General features: G+C 36.1%; 1 protein-coding gene across 1 annotated transcript in view; it reads right to left on the bottom strand.

The window, feature by feature from the left end:
• Window positions 1-15511, bottom strand: part of LOC142346111 (uncharacterized) — a 56807-nt gene extending 41296 nt beyond the window's left edge. The window contains exons 1-8 of the mRNA XM_075398615.1: window positions 15408-15511; window positions 11569-11761; window positions 10965-11046; window positions 9332-9444; window positions 8770-8827; window positions 4639-4724; window positions 4111-4177; window positions 192-343 (exon numbers count right to left, since the gene is read on the bottom strand). Of these exons, the coding sequence (XP_075254730.1) occupies window positions 192-343; window positions 4111-4177; window positions 4639-4724; window positions 8770-8827; window positions 9332-9444; window positions 10965-11046; window positions 11569-11761; window positions 15408-15435 (779 nt within the window). The 5' untranslated portion in view covers window positions 15436-15511. The remainder of the gene's footprint in view (window positions 1-191; window positions 344-4110; window positions 4178-4638; window positions 4725-8769; window positions 8828-9331; window positions 9445-10964; window positions 11047-11568; window positions 11762-15407) is intronic.
• Window positions 15512-16703: the final 1192 nt, after the last annotated feature.

Consider the following 16703-nt stretch of genomic DNA (forward strand, 5'->3'; position numbering starts at 1 on the left):
AAAATACATTCACCAGCGAAGATGGACAGAAAAGGTCAGGATCGCACCATAAAGTTTCCCATACTCATTTCACGGAAGCTCGAACACGATTAATACCGACAGTGATACCATGGAATGTGCGTTAAGAGCTCCGTGAAAAATTTACTACATTTCACTGCTCAAAAGTCATTTTGACTGTTCAAAAAATTTACCTATAAGTAAGTTTGAGAAGAGGCAGGTTGTTTTGGAAGTGCTTTCCCACTGTATCCCACCAGAATTTGGTCACTTTCTTGTCTTCAATTGGCCATATACGCTCTGGCTCAAATAACACACCTTTCAGTCCAAGCAGATATTTTTGCGTTCTCTAAACAAGTCGTTTTTCGCAACAATTCAACGATTTCAAGATCAAAAGTTCAAAAGACAATTCACAAAGATTTATGTACGAGTAAACTGAGCACCTTAAATGGACCCCGATGAAGTTTACAAAGTTGATCTCGTTCTTTTCGTTACTTTAAAAAAAGTAACGAAAAGAATTGCTAATTTGCTGACTGCGCGAAAAGCAAGAGCGTACCACTAAAAAACATTTTACAAGGATTAGTCTCAAAAATTATCCGCCACTCACACTCATTTAGTACAAGTCCAGCAGATCTATTCTGTAGACCAAAAAAAGCCTGGTACAATTTGGTCCAGATTTATTTTTTAAAAAGTGTTAAATCTTCAGAAAATTACACGAATTAATACAAAATAGCAGGACATAGCAGCACAAATCTCGAAGTTATAAAATACCCTTTAGCAGTTATGATGGCAAAAAAAGGAATATTAGAACCTCAAATGAAGGCAAGATTCACAATTCACTCTAACATTTTGAAAACAAACTGTCTCATTCAGAAAAAAAAGTTTGCTAAAAGTTGGGACCAAAAAATGAATAAAATTACCCGCCATTTGGAGGTCAATGAGAACAGATAATTATAAGACTAACCGATAAGACCATAACAAAAACAATCAAATACAACTAATATGACCAAATACTCAAAATTTCGTTAAAACTATTTCACACGATTACTTCGATCTAGTAAGTCCCCATTACCCACCGAAGAGACCTGTTAATAGTGGGACTAAGTGATGAGACTGCAATAAGTACAACAAATACTAACATAGCTGGCAGATTGCCAGAAAACAGACGCAATAGCTTCGTAGATCTGCAATCTCAAAAAAACAGTAAAAAAGACAGACCAAAAAAATTTGTCTTTTTGCTGATATGTAATGCTTTGATTAAAAATCTGTATAAGTTTTTGCTGCCTCTATTAGCTGCTCTCAAATAACCTTCATATAGAGTGAAACACACCCATTTGACCTTATCTCTTTGAATTACAGTAAATAAAAAACAATTTCAAAGTGAGGAAGTCATTTTTGAGAGTGAGGTAAGTCACGTGTGACCAAAATTTAATCACGCCAATGAACAAAAAAACTCGCTCCACTAAGAGCAAAAAAATGACGTCACACACGCTCTACAGTTGAAATTGCATGAACGAATGAACAAAAAGCATATTTGAAGTGGTTGTGACGTCATATAGTCGTAACAAACATCACGACGACGATATAAAAAAACATAGCAGGACAAGTCCTGAAATACAATTCAAAGAATTGAATGAAAACTTAGAAGTACTCTAACTGACCAGTAGATCAATGTCAGCCAAAACAAACAAAGTTATCTCAAAAAGTTGAGAAACTAAAACAATCAAACAAACTAAACAAAAATATACTCATTACTAAAACTCTTGAAGCTCTTACCCCTTAGGCAAAATTTCATCCCTTATAAAACCTTACTTCAAAACTATGTTCAAGACTAATTTTTTGTTTTGAAATCGGTCCAGTGCCATATCTGCATGACCTGAAAAAATGCATTGCCCCATGAGGATTGATTAACTCAAAAATGACCCAAAAAATTAAAATGAAATCAATTGCAAACTTTGATGAAATTTTGCTGAAAATTGTGATATTAATATCTTCAGAATCATTTCTGTGTCTCTAAAGGCTATACGTTAACCCAATTTCAAGCATTAAAAATTCAATGGCTCAAAAATCGATAGGCAATAATTTTTAGAAAAAATCTCAAATTTCAAAAAATAGAAATTCGTTCTATTAAAATGTTGAAAACCGTTCAATTGCCCCCTGGCAACTGTCTAATAAAATACTATCAAACCCTGGATGAGGTTAGCTGGCTAATGAGGCAAGAAAAACTGAATGAAAGAAATGTTTTGAAAAAATTTGAAAATTGCAAATTTTATCAAAAAAATTTCTTAAATTCGAAAAGTTAAATTGTTAAAAACAAATTCATTGAAACTAACAACCTTTCAGTAATTTTCATCAGACACGGTGACATGTCGTTAATGGATTGAGAGAGAAGACAACAAAGTGAACAACAGATAGCGAATCTAACGATTACACTAATTCTTGACAACAATTAGCGTGAAGAAAAATATAGCTTGGAAACGAATCAATAAAATCCAATAGCCTAATTCCCATTAGAAACCAATGACACCTGTCTTTAATGGAAAGAAATGATACGATAACAAAAAGTGCAACAGACATTCGCAAACTAAAAAAAAACGTGCAAATGATTTTTGAGAACAAATAGCGTCAAAGTCAAGAAAAGTACTAGCTATGAACCAGAACCACTACTGAGATTCATTGATGCCTCATTACGAACGAGATCTATCGATAAACATAATAATTGATAATAAGTCAAGAGAAATAATAACTCGGGCAAAAGTTCACTAAAATTATAATGACAATAAACAGTGTCAAAGTCATAAAAACATTAGCTGCCCCTTAGAGCATATAATCATTATATTAGTATCACTCAAGAGAAAAATACGGAAAACAAAATTGACGCACGTGAAAAAAAAGACCCAAGAAGTAAAAATTTGTTCAAGCACCAATTTCGCACTCCAATTTAAAGGCAGTCTGAAAAAAACAATCACGCTTCAAACCTACTCAATTTTTCTATCCTTTTACTACTCAGTGTAACTAGTAATTACAATCATTAATCTGATTGATTTCACTTCTCATTGGCATGAAGAGTTGAGGGATATTAACAAAAAAATCAATACTACAATCCAAATCCGTTAAATTTTTGAAAAATACTCGTTCCACTAAGAGTAGAAAATGACGTCACGCGTGCAATTCAATCGACATTACATGAATAATTGAACACAAAACAGTGATAGCGACGTCATATGGTCATAATAAAAATCTTGACAAAAAACGTGAAAGAAAATTTCTGGCTTACAATTCAAAGCAATGCCATTGACACCTAGACTTGAAATCTCTAGTATTGGATTTAAAGAACTATTTTGAGAAATAAAATTATCAAATGAAATTTCCACATGTGAACGATCATAGCCGGCAGATTGCCGGAATAGCTGCGAAATAGACTTGAGTGCCGTAAAATACAGATGGAAAAAGATACAGAAGTGAGTTGAAAGAAAAATATCACCGCCGCGCCTATAAAACTTAAAAAGATTAATTCAAAGGAGATTGTTTTTGGGTGCAAAAACTGTTGCACTCCCGCGTCTCGAACTGCCGATCTCCTGATTAACATCTAGTCGCCTTAACCACTCGGCTGTCGGAACATACAACCTACTTTCTTACAATCAACTTACTTTTAGCAACAGACATTTTCTGAATAACCGCAATTTAGGTCACGCAAAAAGCGTGAAATCAAGCGCGAAAAAACCATTTAAGCAGTGACGAGACAGAATGTTCTAGATCAAATGTAAAACGAAAATGAAGCGTCAGACGACGAAACAAAAAAACTAAGAGCACCGCAATATAGCTGCGCACAGCTTCGTAACTATAAAAAACACAATCGAGAAATTGAATTTTTGTTCAAACACCGTTTTCTGACTTTACTTAAAATAAGATTGCGATTGAAAAAAGTTCACGCCGTAAAACGACTACCTCTATTGCTCCACTCCACTGACCAGATCTTAAAAAAACTGCGCCTCAAATACAGTAATTCTTTGAATAGTATAAAAACCAAGAGCAGGAAAATAATAGCCTCAGCTATAAAGCCTTGCGGCTATTCATAATGTTGCAAATGTTCTACTTGAAAAATTCGCAACTCACCAGAAAAACAAAATTGAGCACAGTGTGTGATTCCAAATCTCTGTACAAGTAACCGTCTAATTGATCTCTAAAACAAAACATAAAAAATTCAACAAAAACATTACAATAACAATAAATATCGAATGACATTAATTTTACTGCAGTAAAACATTATTGATTATAGCAATTGATTGCAGTCTGGATTTTCGTCTGGAATTCGAAATCAGGTTAAAATTTAGAATTTCGATGTCGGTGTTGAAATCTGCTAACAAGCTGTAAACAATTGCAAACATCCGATGTTTAACAGCATTTGATCTCATATTTACATTTTCGGAACATTCACATCTCACAATACAATAACCAATTTTAAAAAATTTTGCTTAAGTTGAATCCTCTTATCCAGGTGCCTAGGAAACTCAAATTTGTTACCAAAATGACATCCTCAGAAATTTCCTTTTAGTTCAGAACAACTTGAAAAACTCAGCCAGCACATATCTCAAATTGGAACAAAATTGCTTATGATCAATAAAGAAAAGACGAGTTACTTACATTTGGCCTGGGATGTCTTCCATTACAGCCATTGGACCATATGTCTTGGGCTTTCCTTTCAACCCTTTCATTGCTTGAATGTACTCCTAGAAAACAAACAAAACGTTCCAACGAAAGAAAACAGGCTTCCTTTAAATCGCCCATTCAAGGAGCTCGATTCTTTTGTAGCGTAATAGGGCGGGGGGGGGGGGTTGGTAGCGCGGAGATGAACCGCTAAAGTTAGACTAAGGGGGTACGCGGTTGAGACGTTAAAAATTGTTGCGTACACTATGAATATTGACTTTTTAGCAATATCGCTGCATAGCACAATTAACTCGCAAATGAGCCTTATGCTCTCAGGTTTAATCGATTGATCCCGTTTCTTCTGACGAAAAAACAAATTACTCAAGTGAGCAAGAGAATATTATCGTAAAAGACTGTCAAGCGAACATTTTGCATAGCTTAGCCGGTACTTTGCCGATAAAATAGCTGGGATAGACCCGTGCTTGCAAAATACTCATGAGACCTGAAAAAGTTAAAGAAAACCCGTTTTCTACAAATTGTTGAGATATCTGTAATTGATTCAGGTACTCAGTTGTCTTCAAAAAGCCTTCAATTAGAGTATCCCTCTATATCATTAAATCACCCTATTAAAGTAAGCAAAAATCAATTTGAGTTAAAACTCGTGAACACATTATTCGCTTAGCATTTTCAATCCATTCAATCACAGTTTTTAGCACGAGTAGCATTCTCTGATTCATATGCGCTCTAACAAAAAACAAACCAACTAACGTTGGAAGAATTGCCCTCGAACGACGGCCGGGGACATACAATTTATAGGGGGCGCAGATTAGAGATGTTTTATGGGGGCAAAAAACGCCCCCATAGTGATTTTGGACCTCCAGGATGTCAGTTTCCTGTGACCTAATTATCCGTTTATGTACTTTAATAATCGCTAACCTGATAACCAGAAGGCATTCCTACAAGTCATTCGGTCAACACTGACAAATTTTTAAATGGACCTCTTACAGTTTTAGGAGGAAGCTGTTAATCAGGCACATTGCATAAAACGAATTCTCGGAGAAGAAGCGCTCAATTTGACAAAATAATTCCGAAATCACCCAAATTGTTCCTCAAGCGATAAGAATGTACTTGCTAAAACAACGATACAGGTTCTAGGACAAACAAAGGACATCAATGACACGATTCTTTACATAACAAACCTTTAAAACCTGTCGAATTCACCTATAAAACTTGTCGATTTCACCTTTAAAACCTGTCGATTTCACCTTTAAAACCTGTCGAATTGCAAACCACCTAGAAAACGTAATAAACTTAAGAGAACCAGTTCGACTGAAAAACCGAATATTACGTACAATGTGCAATTTTTTCGAGAAGAAATTTTCTGAGCGATATATTTGTACTTGGCAATTGTTCTGCAATTGTCAAAACTGTAGAAGTAATTAAACATTATTTAAATTTAAAGACTGGGACCCCAGACCCTTCAGCACAGCTGTAAATCCCCAACAACAACAACAACAACAACAACAACAATAACGCAATCTGGATATAAATACTGAACGAATGCAGCAGACGCAGCTTTTATCAAAAGAAATCTCTTTTTGACGCGGTAGAATTACACTAGCCATTTTAAGTTAGAATTTGAAGCTCTCTTCGAACAGACATTGAACAGTTACGAAAATTTGATCAGGAAGTTGCGGCCACGTTTCAGGGCAACTTGAAGCAGTAGGCAAAAGAGCGTGACAACATAACAGACAGAGACTGCAACAAAAACATGCCTGCTTTAAGCCTTGAGAGATGCATCAAATACAGAAGAAAGAAAGAAAGGAAGATCTAATGTCTCCAAGAACTCAATACAAACAAACTTTAACAAAAATCATTCTAAAAAGAGACTCGGAGGGGACAGACAACGGGACAAGTTGTCCTCAACACTGCTCTTCACAAATTCATTTATGAGATTTTAAGATTAGGTCAATGCATACTTTAATGAAACACATTAAAAGTTAATTTTTCCCTATATCCAATTTCACAAAGGAAAATTTGTTTCAGGAAATTCAATCCTGTTACTCACAGTTTTATTTTCCTTCAAAAGAAGCCAGACTTTTCCTCATAGTGCTGCAGCATGTACGTAAATGGTATCATAGATTTAACCTTTACCGAACAAACATGTGCTTTACAAGCTCTCTGATGTTAATTATGCACGAGTCTTTCAATTTGAATAGCGAATTAGCAACTGCCTTGCAACGTAACGTCTTAACTTACAAATAATACCACACTGTTTACCGAGTCTCTTTTTAGCACAATCCATATGAAACTTGAACGTCAGTTTAGGATCTAAATTTAGACCAATTTACTTGCATTTTTGTATAATATAGTAACCGGACAATAATGCATATTACTGTTGATTGGAAGTAATAGCACTTAGATTTAATTGACCTGTTTTATCTAAATAAGGGACAATTTGTTTACTAATAGCCAACAACCAATTTCATTGAGATCTGTTTCAATATCCTCCGGTTTACATCCAACCGATGATATATTATTGCCATCGGCAAACAGAATTATGTGAATTAGCAGCAATTTACTTGAGATCTATTACAACTGAAGGAAATGCAAACCCAAATAGGTAATTATGCAATCTCTAATATCATTAATAGAGCAAAAATATATAACTAAACTATAATTACAGGGAGCACCGATGTGAGTCGGAACTTTGCATTCTTGCAGCATCAGAAATGACAATAAGGTTTTCCTCAGTATATGTCTGGATTGTATATCAAAGCTGAGATCGATAAAAACAACCGAATGAAAAGACTAATCCGTACCAAACCGTGGCAATAAAACTTTGAAACAATTTCAAAGGAAAATGGAGAAACATGATTGCATACCTAAGCACTGCACAAGGAACCAGTTGCTTAAGATCATTAGAATTAATGGAAAATGGCCCAAAGGTTCTTTCTCAGATCCGTGAACATTAAAGTTATAATCAAATAAACGTGCTTACAACAGCCAGGCTAATACTATACTACCTTAAAATTCGAACCAGATAGTAAAACCAAGAAGCTTTTCAGTCGCAAGTATCAAACGACTGCTTAAAAGAGCACTGACTGTTTTCTGAAAATCGAACTCAAAGCAGCCAGACGTCGACCAACCTACCTGAAGACCTCAAAACAAAGCAGCGCTGCAAAACACTGGAAAGTATAATTTGAAATACAACAACTGGAACAAAAAGCGGTCCATTTCAAAAATTTTTACCCTTCACAGATAAAAAAAACAATTTGCAAGCCAAAGGAAGGCCAAAATTAAGCACTGATATCTTGGACTCCGAGATATAATATCAAGCTTGACATCAGCACCTACATCACCAGTCAATAATTCAGACCGCCCACAAACAAAAAAACGTCAACAAATGGGAAAAGCATTCGTCCTCGCCTACAAGCAAAAAATATTTTGGAAGTCATTGGTCTTTCAAGATCTTCAGAAGGCTCAACTAGACCAGTTTCATGTGTTGTAGATGGAGAAATTAGAATCGAAAGCCAGTGATGTATGTCTAATCTTACGGAGTTCGACTTTGCTGACGCTGAAAAAATGTACCCATTTTTTCATACCCTTCTAGAGTTAAAAAATTGTTGGCAAGGTTGACAAGTCCTCAAACACCAATAACACCAAGTTGTTGCATTCAACTGCAGTGAGTTGAACTGAAGTTAGCAAGATACGATATGAAAACAGGTGCGATATGATCTCTCAAAATCCGATGACAGGAACCAAGGTTAAAAGAGGTTGTGTTTTCTCTTTGTCAAAACGGAGCACTAACAAAATTTGGGTGTAATCGACGTTAAAGTGAATCTGCTGCTTTGACTTAATGATTTGTTAATCCAAATTATTGTCTGGTTGACCAACCTGACTGCCTTCAGTAGCTAAGTTGATTAATTGGAAAATGGATAAAGAGACCGTCCGGAACTAAATAATTGCTGCTGGCTTTATTTGGAAGCAATCAACAATTTCTTGTCCAGCAGACCGTTGTGCAAGAAAAATCAAGGCGCCCATGAGACACTCTTGGTCCTTTTTAACCAGACTCGCAACCCATGTACTCCCTCCCGCTTGGCTCAATGCAAGAACCCTATAGCTTACCTTGACTTCTTGTGATTTTTCAGAGTCCTCCCAAAGACCCGACAACTCAGCAATCGTGCTGAAACGAAAGATAAAACATGGAAACGAATATAAAGTACATCTAAAAAATTCTCGCTCTTATAAAGATCTGATCAGAACAAAACAATGTACGAGAGCTGGGATTAAACTGGGTCGTAGTGACTGTTCCAAGAACGGATGGTCTGTTTTAGTAGGAATTTCTTATATTAAAGACCTTCGCATTACCAGTCGTAGAAAAAAACACAGATGCCATCGAAGGGGTAAGCGAACATCAATTCTCTGTATTAGGTTTGCATTCATTCGATAAGTTTGAACTCACAAAAGCACGTTTCTGATATTCATTCTTAGTTATACTTTTAAAAAAATTCTAGAAAGGAAAAGTTAAATGAGAAGTTTGTTTTTAAGAATTCTGAGAGATTAAGAAATGTGGATCTAATCACCCCAGACCTCTGTTTGCCCAAGTGACCATAACACAGTGAGTTTCATAAGCTGACCTTTGGACTGGGCGGCAAGCGTTGGCAAAAACAGACGTGGAAATGCTTACAAGTGAGAGTAGAGAGAGAATATCTCGTTGTAGGAGTAATTCATCATCGCCAAATTGAGGAACAGGACGCAAAGAACAGTTCCAACACGTGGAGTCCCATCCAGTTGTAATCTCTGAAAGACTTGATATAACTTATATTGAAACATTGACGTGGAAGTTTAAAAATACCAGATCTCTACAGTGCCAGAAGATTCAGAACAGAAGATTCTTTACACGGATCCAGATTTTAAATCATTAATGTTTGAAAAAAAAGTATTGTCACGACCAACTTGAAGTTGCTAGAGTGTTCTGTTTATTTAAAAACGGCAATGAGCATACCGTGGTAATTGCAGACCTATATAGTTGACACCTTGCATATCAAAGATTTTTTTTAAAACAGTGATATATGGGAGGGTACTAGACTATAAAGAGTTTTTTAAGTTGCTCAGTGATAATTAATTCGGTTTTTGAGCTAAATTTAGGTTGTTTCCCTAACAAAGTAAAACAAGGAGCGTTAAAAGAGCTCAAAGAAGTCCCATTGCTGGTTTTACTTGACCTCAAAGGGCATTTGACACAGTTGGACCATGAAATTTTGAAGCATAAATTGAGTTTCTATAGAATCCGAGGTCATTGTCTACCTTTAATAAAAAGTTTCCTAAAGGGCCGTCATCAGTTTGTGGAAGTAAAGGGAAGTAAGTATTTGCGGAAGTAAACATTTGACTTCCGGAGTACCACACGGGGCTGTCATCGGCCCAGTTTAGTATGACCTTCATTTAGTAGCAAAATTGCCAACAAAAATCTTTTCGCGGACAACACTTCGATCTTAAACAGTATCAATGTGACACACCAAGGGCTTTAAAAAGACCTCGACGGTGTCAAAAAGCGAAAGGAAATCAAATAAATTAAAAGTTAAACCACAATGTCAACATAAAATTTGCTTTGATCGCACCAATTGAACTAATGAAATACTGAAGAACATAAACATATAATTCTTAACTTTCGGCAGCAAGAAAATGTAATCGAACGTTAGTGTAATTTTTCATCAATTAAAATTCAGACCACCTTGCAACGCAAACAAATCGCCAGAAAAATTTTTATCATTCAAAAAGTGTAATATTTAATTGCTAAAACGTTACATCAGTAGCACTCTATTTGACATTTTTGGGGGTTGAGATAATTATAAATAATTGCAAATTGAAGCCCACATCTAAAAATCAGGCAAGAATCGCGCCATTCATAGATAAAAATTTGCAGAGATATAAATCGTGATAAAAAATTACTTTACAGTTAGGAACAAGAACCAAAAACTGAACAAGTTCGTGCCATCACTTTTGCAACTGTCATTAAACAACCGGAAATTCAAGCCTCGCATTACCGAGGTGGTCAAAAGAAATATTTAGAATATCTAAAATTTAACCGAATAATGTCGGAAGAATTGCAATCGAACGGCTGACGGGGGCTCGATTCTTCTGACCACGACTGCAATCATTGGTTCAAACTTCGTTAGAGTCAATTAAAAAGGTTAACAAATCTGCGCATAATTTGCAAAGCATTGCATATATTTCGTTTTCCGCACCGAATGAGATGAAATTTGTCATTCTTCATCACATCATAAAGAGAGAGCGAGAAAAAAATCATAGAAAAAAAGGCTTACATTCAAGGGAATTCTCTTCAGATCTTCAGCTGAGATTTGATGTGTCTCGATAAACTCTTTGAACGACTCCAAATTCAGGACCCTAAAACACATGCAACACACAAAAAAACCAACATCTACCTAAGGTAAAAAACAGTTACGTAAAAACTCTTTTCAACCTATTATTAAAATTAGATTCAAAACTTTCGGGTGAAATATGACAGTCAGAAAAGAAACATTTTAACACTCCTTTAACAGAGCATATTTATAGTAATGGATAACAGGAGACTATGCAAGCCAATAGCTATAACACAAGCTTATGACTTATGAACAAATCAACAATGTTCACGTGGTGAAAGGGTGCACAGTCGCCACCCCACCCCCTCCCCCCCCCCCCCTCCGTTCATGGTACGTGTGCGTCATTGTACCGTACCCCCTTCATTAGAGGGTTCAATACAAATGTACACTATCCCCCCTCCCCCGTTCGTAACAGATGCACATTATTGCCCCCCCCCCCTCATTACAGATGTTCATTATCGTACGTACTCCCCCGTTCGTTACAGCTGTACATCATTGTAACCCCCCCAATCATAATAGATGTACACGATTGTACATCCTAACTCACTTATCCACAATTTGTCGTCCGTGTGTCGTGAACAAGAGCAGTTCCTCCACATAACGAGATGAAGGAATGTTCAATCTGCCAAACATCAAATCGGGCAGGTAGTAAACGGGCAAACACTTGAGGAAGTTAGGGTCCATTTTCTCATCCGAACAAGGATATAAAGGCGAGAGTTGTTGATTTGTCACCAATTCAACTGAAAAACAAAAATCATCTATTAGTATCGATAGAAACATTTCTTAAATTAAAACCTTCAAGTGCACATTTAAAAATGCCGAAAGACTGCAGTGCCAGAAGTTACAAAACCAGAAGTTCCTACTTAGCCAGAAGTTGACATCCGTTGACTTTCGTCATTTTAAAACGTGCGCGTTTCGTGTTTTAAGCATGGTTAAGTGACTCTGCAAAAGTCACTTCGAAATCTGACTCAATATCTGAAACCGCTTCGCGGTTCTCGATAAACGCCAGAAATTCTCAGTGACTTCAAGCAGGAGTCACTTAACCATTACTTAATCACCAATTAGGCTTTCTTCCATTTCGGCAATCAGATACTGTATCCGTGGGAAAGGAGTAATTTTAAAGAAATTTGAACTAAATTAGCCCAGTGTCACTCGATTCCCCAGACGGTTGCAACTCTAATCTTAAAACATGAGTCGTAAAAAAGCCCAACAAAATCGAGATATACTCGATTTTTTGGCCAATGACCACGGAAGGCATGTCACTTTTTCTACACTTAGCAGTCTAAGCCGGACACGTCAAAGTCACGACGTGCAAGTCGAAAGTCCAACGGAAAGATTTTTGGACTTATTCCGTGTTGCAAATCTCTGATTCCCTGAGTGTGACGTCATATCACAGCAAAGGTGTTTGACAACAACTGTGAGATGAGATGCTTTGATCACCTATTCAACTTCAATTTACCTTGCAGGCTCTCAATTGTTGTATACGACTCTGCAACGTGACATCAAGAAACAGCCAATCAACGACTGCTGGAAAAATGTTTACTGCAAAACACCTGCCTGTGCTGTGGTAAGAGCAGTGATGTTAAAATTTTTTATCGCCCTCTTAAACTGCCTTTCTCGTATCACAAAAATGAGCACCATTTCATACACTTCATATCAATTTCGATGGACCGAACTGCTTCGTATTCAAAATATTTGAAGATACATGAAAAACGCACAAATCTCATAATTCCAGCCCAATTAAAAATATAGTGCGAATAAATTGTTAATTATTTCTCAATATTGTTATTAAACCCTCTATTATTTTGAAGATGGTTAACAAAGAACATTGTCATTTCTTGCTTCCCAAAGTCAAAACTTTGTGGTTTGTTCCTGGAAAAGGTCCGGCCATTTAAAATTTTGAAATTTACATTGTAAATTAAAATTAGGAGACGGGTTTATATGGATTTGTAGATCTCCTTAGTGGATCTGCATGAGTGGATACAGAGCTAAAAGACAAATAAAACCAAAAGAAATAATAATTTCAAGATTATTCCTCTGATTTGTTGGCTGGTTATCAGAGTTTTGTTAAGGAGTACATCTCAAAAAACAAGAACACTTCTGAGTCCCGGAAATCTGCGAACAGTTGTCAATGTAAACACATTAGTAGAAACTGTCACCATATATCTAAGTTGGTGGTGTGTATACATCAGTCTTAACAGAGATCTTGCCTTAAAGTAATCTCGTAAAACTTTGTCCGTCACTTTATGCAGCAGTTGAAAATTCACATTAGATACAATCAGAACTTTAATAGAAAAAAAGTACTCAAATCTCAAGGTACAACACAATGGACCTGATAGCAATGGCAATATATCGTGTGGCTATTCTTTCACTCAGAGTAACTCAAAGATAAGATTATGGCCAAAAAGTTGTACGCCGATGAAGGTAATGCTGCTGGCACCCTTCAGTCTTTAAAACTTGTACTAGAACGGCTCAATGAATATGGAAATGCCTTTGGATATAAGGCAATGAAGTGTCACCTAATCTCAAAAATGAAATACTTAGAGAGCTAAACGGCATTTTTTGGGTATAGAAGTTTATGTGATTAAGCTCATCATGTTTTAGGGTTCCTTATAGGCGCAAAGGAAATTTGTGAAAAGTACCTGACAAATGTCAAAAAATTATTCGATCTTACTCGTCAAAAAATTATTCGATCCTAAAACGCGCTCAACACAATAAGGTATCGCCTCAGAATTTCTAAGTCCTATAAAAATGGAACCCAGTTTATGATTTTATTTATTGCAAGAACGACGCCACATTCCGCCGAGCTACCCCAAGAGGTAGAAAATGTAGTTAAAGAGAATTCGATCCCTTCTATACTGAACCATCCTTCTTACAACCATAAGTTTAGAAATATCGTTTCTCCACCAGTTAGAAGCTCGCTTAAACTTAATATTACCTGAACAAAAGGCAAACGAGTATCAAACATATCTTCAACCCTAAGAACCCATGGAAATTTTTAGGGCTCCAAACACAGTTGTTATGTAAGATCAGATCCCTGAAAAAACATAAAAGAAGCAGATGAATGTTCACGAGAAAATTTAGCGAATGAAAGATTAATTGATGAAACTGAGGTTTATTCTCTAGATCTTGCAAATGAAAGATGGCGTCAAGCTTGTTGAATGAACTGCCATTGAAAAGATAAAATTTCGATCTAACAAAGGGAAAATTTAGAGTTCGTATTGCCCTCAGAGGCGGCTGTGAACCTGTGAAAATATTATCATGTGCTCAAGGAGAAATATTTAATTTAATAATGCGTAACACTGCCCAAAAGATGGGTTTACCCACATTAGGTGATATGCGCAAATCGTTGTTCAACTTGATCAATGATGTATATGACGCCGAATGGGAGCACTGTCTTGAGACTTTACAGGGAGAAACCTTTTCAAATATAAGTACAGCAACTGATGACAGGCTCAATTAGATATCGAAGCAAATGGGCTGTTTTTTTACGCTTCCTTCGAAGTAAACCAGTTTAATCTGTTCGCTAAGTGTTGGCCTAGAAGCATACCGGATATATATCAAAGCGGATCATCAGAACTGACAAATGAACAAAGAATGACCTAATTGAAAGCCGAAGAGAGGTTGGCACCAAGAATAAGCGAGAAAAAGAATCATATTCCTTCCGACTTCATTAAATACACCAGGGCAAAACTTATGTTCAAGGTTTTGAGTTGCTCCCAACTCGGCCTACAAGGCACGCGATCAATGCGCTGGCGTCCCGTAGTCGAACCATTCATTGTAGTCATAGTAGAAGAGGGTAGGTTGTCGTCTTAAAGGAGCAGCTTCTTGAGAAACATCTCATAAAATATTAGGAAGATATCCAAAAACAAAAACACTTGTAATTTCATCGATAGCGTTTTGCTTCAATTCCTTTATTGGTGTTCTAAACTTAATTGTAATCTAAAATCTTCTTAACAAATCCATAACAAAATCTTCATAACCAAACAACAGAAGCGAAAGTGTCAAAAAAAGACTTAATGTCAGAGTAACCGATTGTCACTCCTAAACTTCCCTTGAAATGTGACAGATGTGGAGATCAATTTGATATTCAACATGCTCTCATGCGCTAGCAAAGTGGAAGCATTACTGAGGGACAACGAAGTTCCGCATGTGTTGCTGGAATTAGCCAGTCTTTCTTGGCCTTGCGCCTAAAAAGAACCAGTTGATCGAGAGCATACTGAGACTAATAATTCACTTAGAGCTATCTGCTGGTTCATGGAACTTGGAGCCTCGAGGAAATGGACTTGTTTGATATGCGTGCCACTAACTGAGCCCAAAACCTACAGCAAAAGGAATTAACAGATGTCTTAAAAAACTGAGCAGAGGAGGAACAGAGGGAAGTACCTGGAATCTCGTCGAGGGTAAAGGACATATCCTTTACTCCTTAAGTTTTTATCATCGATGACATAGAGCCTTATATATCTGTCGCCCAAAAAGAGGCCACAGTTCTTCAAGATTAATTTGCTTTAAAGTTACCCAATTTAAGGGGAGTTGGAACTAATGTACGATAACTTGTAACCGGATTTTGAAATTGAACCATGAATAATATAAACCACGCGAATGAGTATTTTTTTTAATGGATGATAACTTGTAATCGGATTTTGAAATTGAACCATGAATAATATAAACCACGCGAATGAGTATTTTTTTTTAATGGACGATAACTTGTAATCGGATTTTGAAATTGAACCATGAATAATATAAACCACATGAATGAGTATTTTTTTTGCGTTTTACTTTTAAAATAAAGTGTTAAAATGAAAACAGATTTGGAAGAACTCTTAACGCAAACTGAAGGGTCGTCCCTGGCCAAAGTGGAGTTACTTAACTGCTTGACACAAATTTAGGAGGTCAAGATTTAAACAAGATCATCAGACAATCCAAAAAAGAACAGACACTTTACTGAAGTTTGACCAAAAAAATTGTAGGCATACCGAGCACTTTCTCGAACAATTTCCGGAGGCAATCTTAAAATTTTTTTGGCTATCAGGACCTTCGGTCTTCTGCAACACTGCAACGCAGGGTTAGATCAATATGTCAACGTGTTTTTACCAATCAATTGGTCAATTTGAAGATCACATTCTAGAGTGCATTGTTTTGAAATAAAAACAACTTTAACTCACCTGTATGATAAGAATAGATATAATCTCGAAGTGCACGCATTATTTAAAAATAAAAACAGTTATAACATTTCAATAAAATCAAAAAAATTTTCACAAAAGGCTGATATTTTACTTTATGAGTTAATTTATTGAATTAGTTTGGCCGCAACTTAACAAAATCGAATAATTAAGACCGTCAATTTATTGCTCACAAGACAACCGAATTAAAGACCAAGTATTGTACGACAATAATCAACCAAACATTAAAAGTCTGAAGGTTAACACATAATATGGTTAGTCTCAAATTTTGCAGAAAGCAAACAGCTCAAGTTACCAGTCCCAAATCAAATGTTGATTCGCAAAACAAAATTGAAAATGTCAGACAGAAATTAAACTTCTCGGACTATTGATCAATATGATCTGTTTACTATGAATTTAAGTACATGTAATCAAATAGTTTCTTAAACCTAAGAACTTGTAGCAACTTATGCGTGACTTCAATGCTTAGCATGCCATCTCAAGAGATGTGATTATTGAT

This window comes from Convolutriloba macropyga, chromosome 9, assembly GCF_964194025.1.
Source record: "Convolutriloba macropyga chromosome 9, txConMacr16.3, whole genome shotgun sequence".
In the NCBI taxonomy this organism is placed as follows: Eukaryota; Metazoa; Xenacoelomorpha; order Acoela; family Convolutidae; genus Convolutriloba; species Convolutriloba macropyga.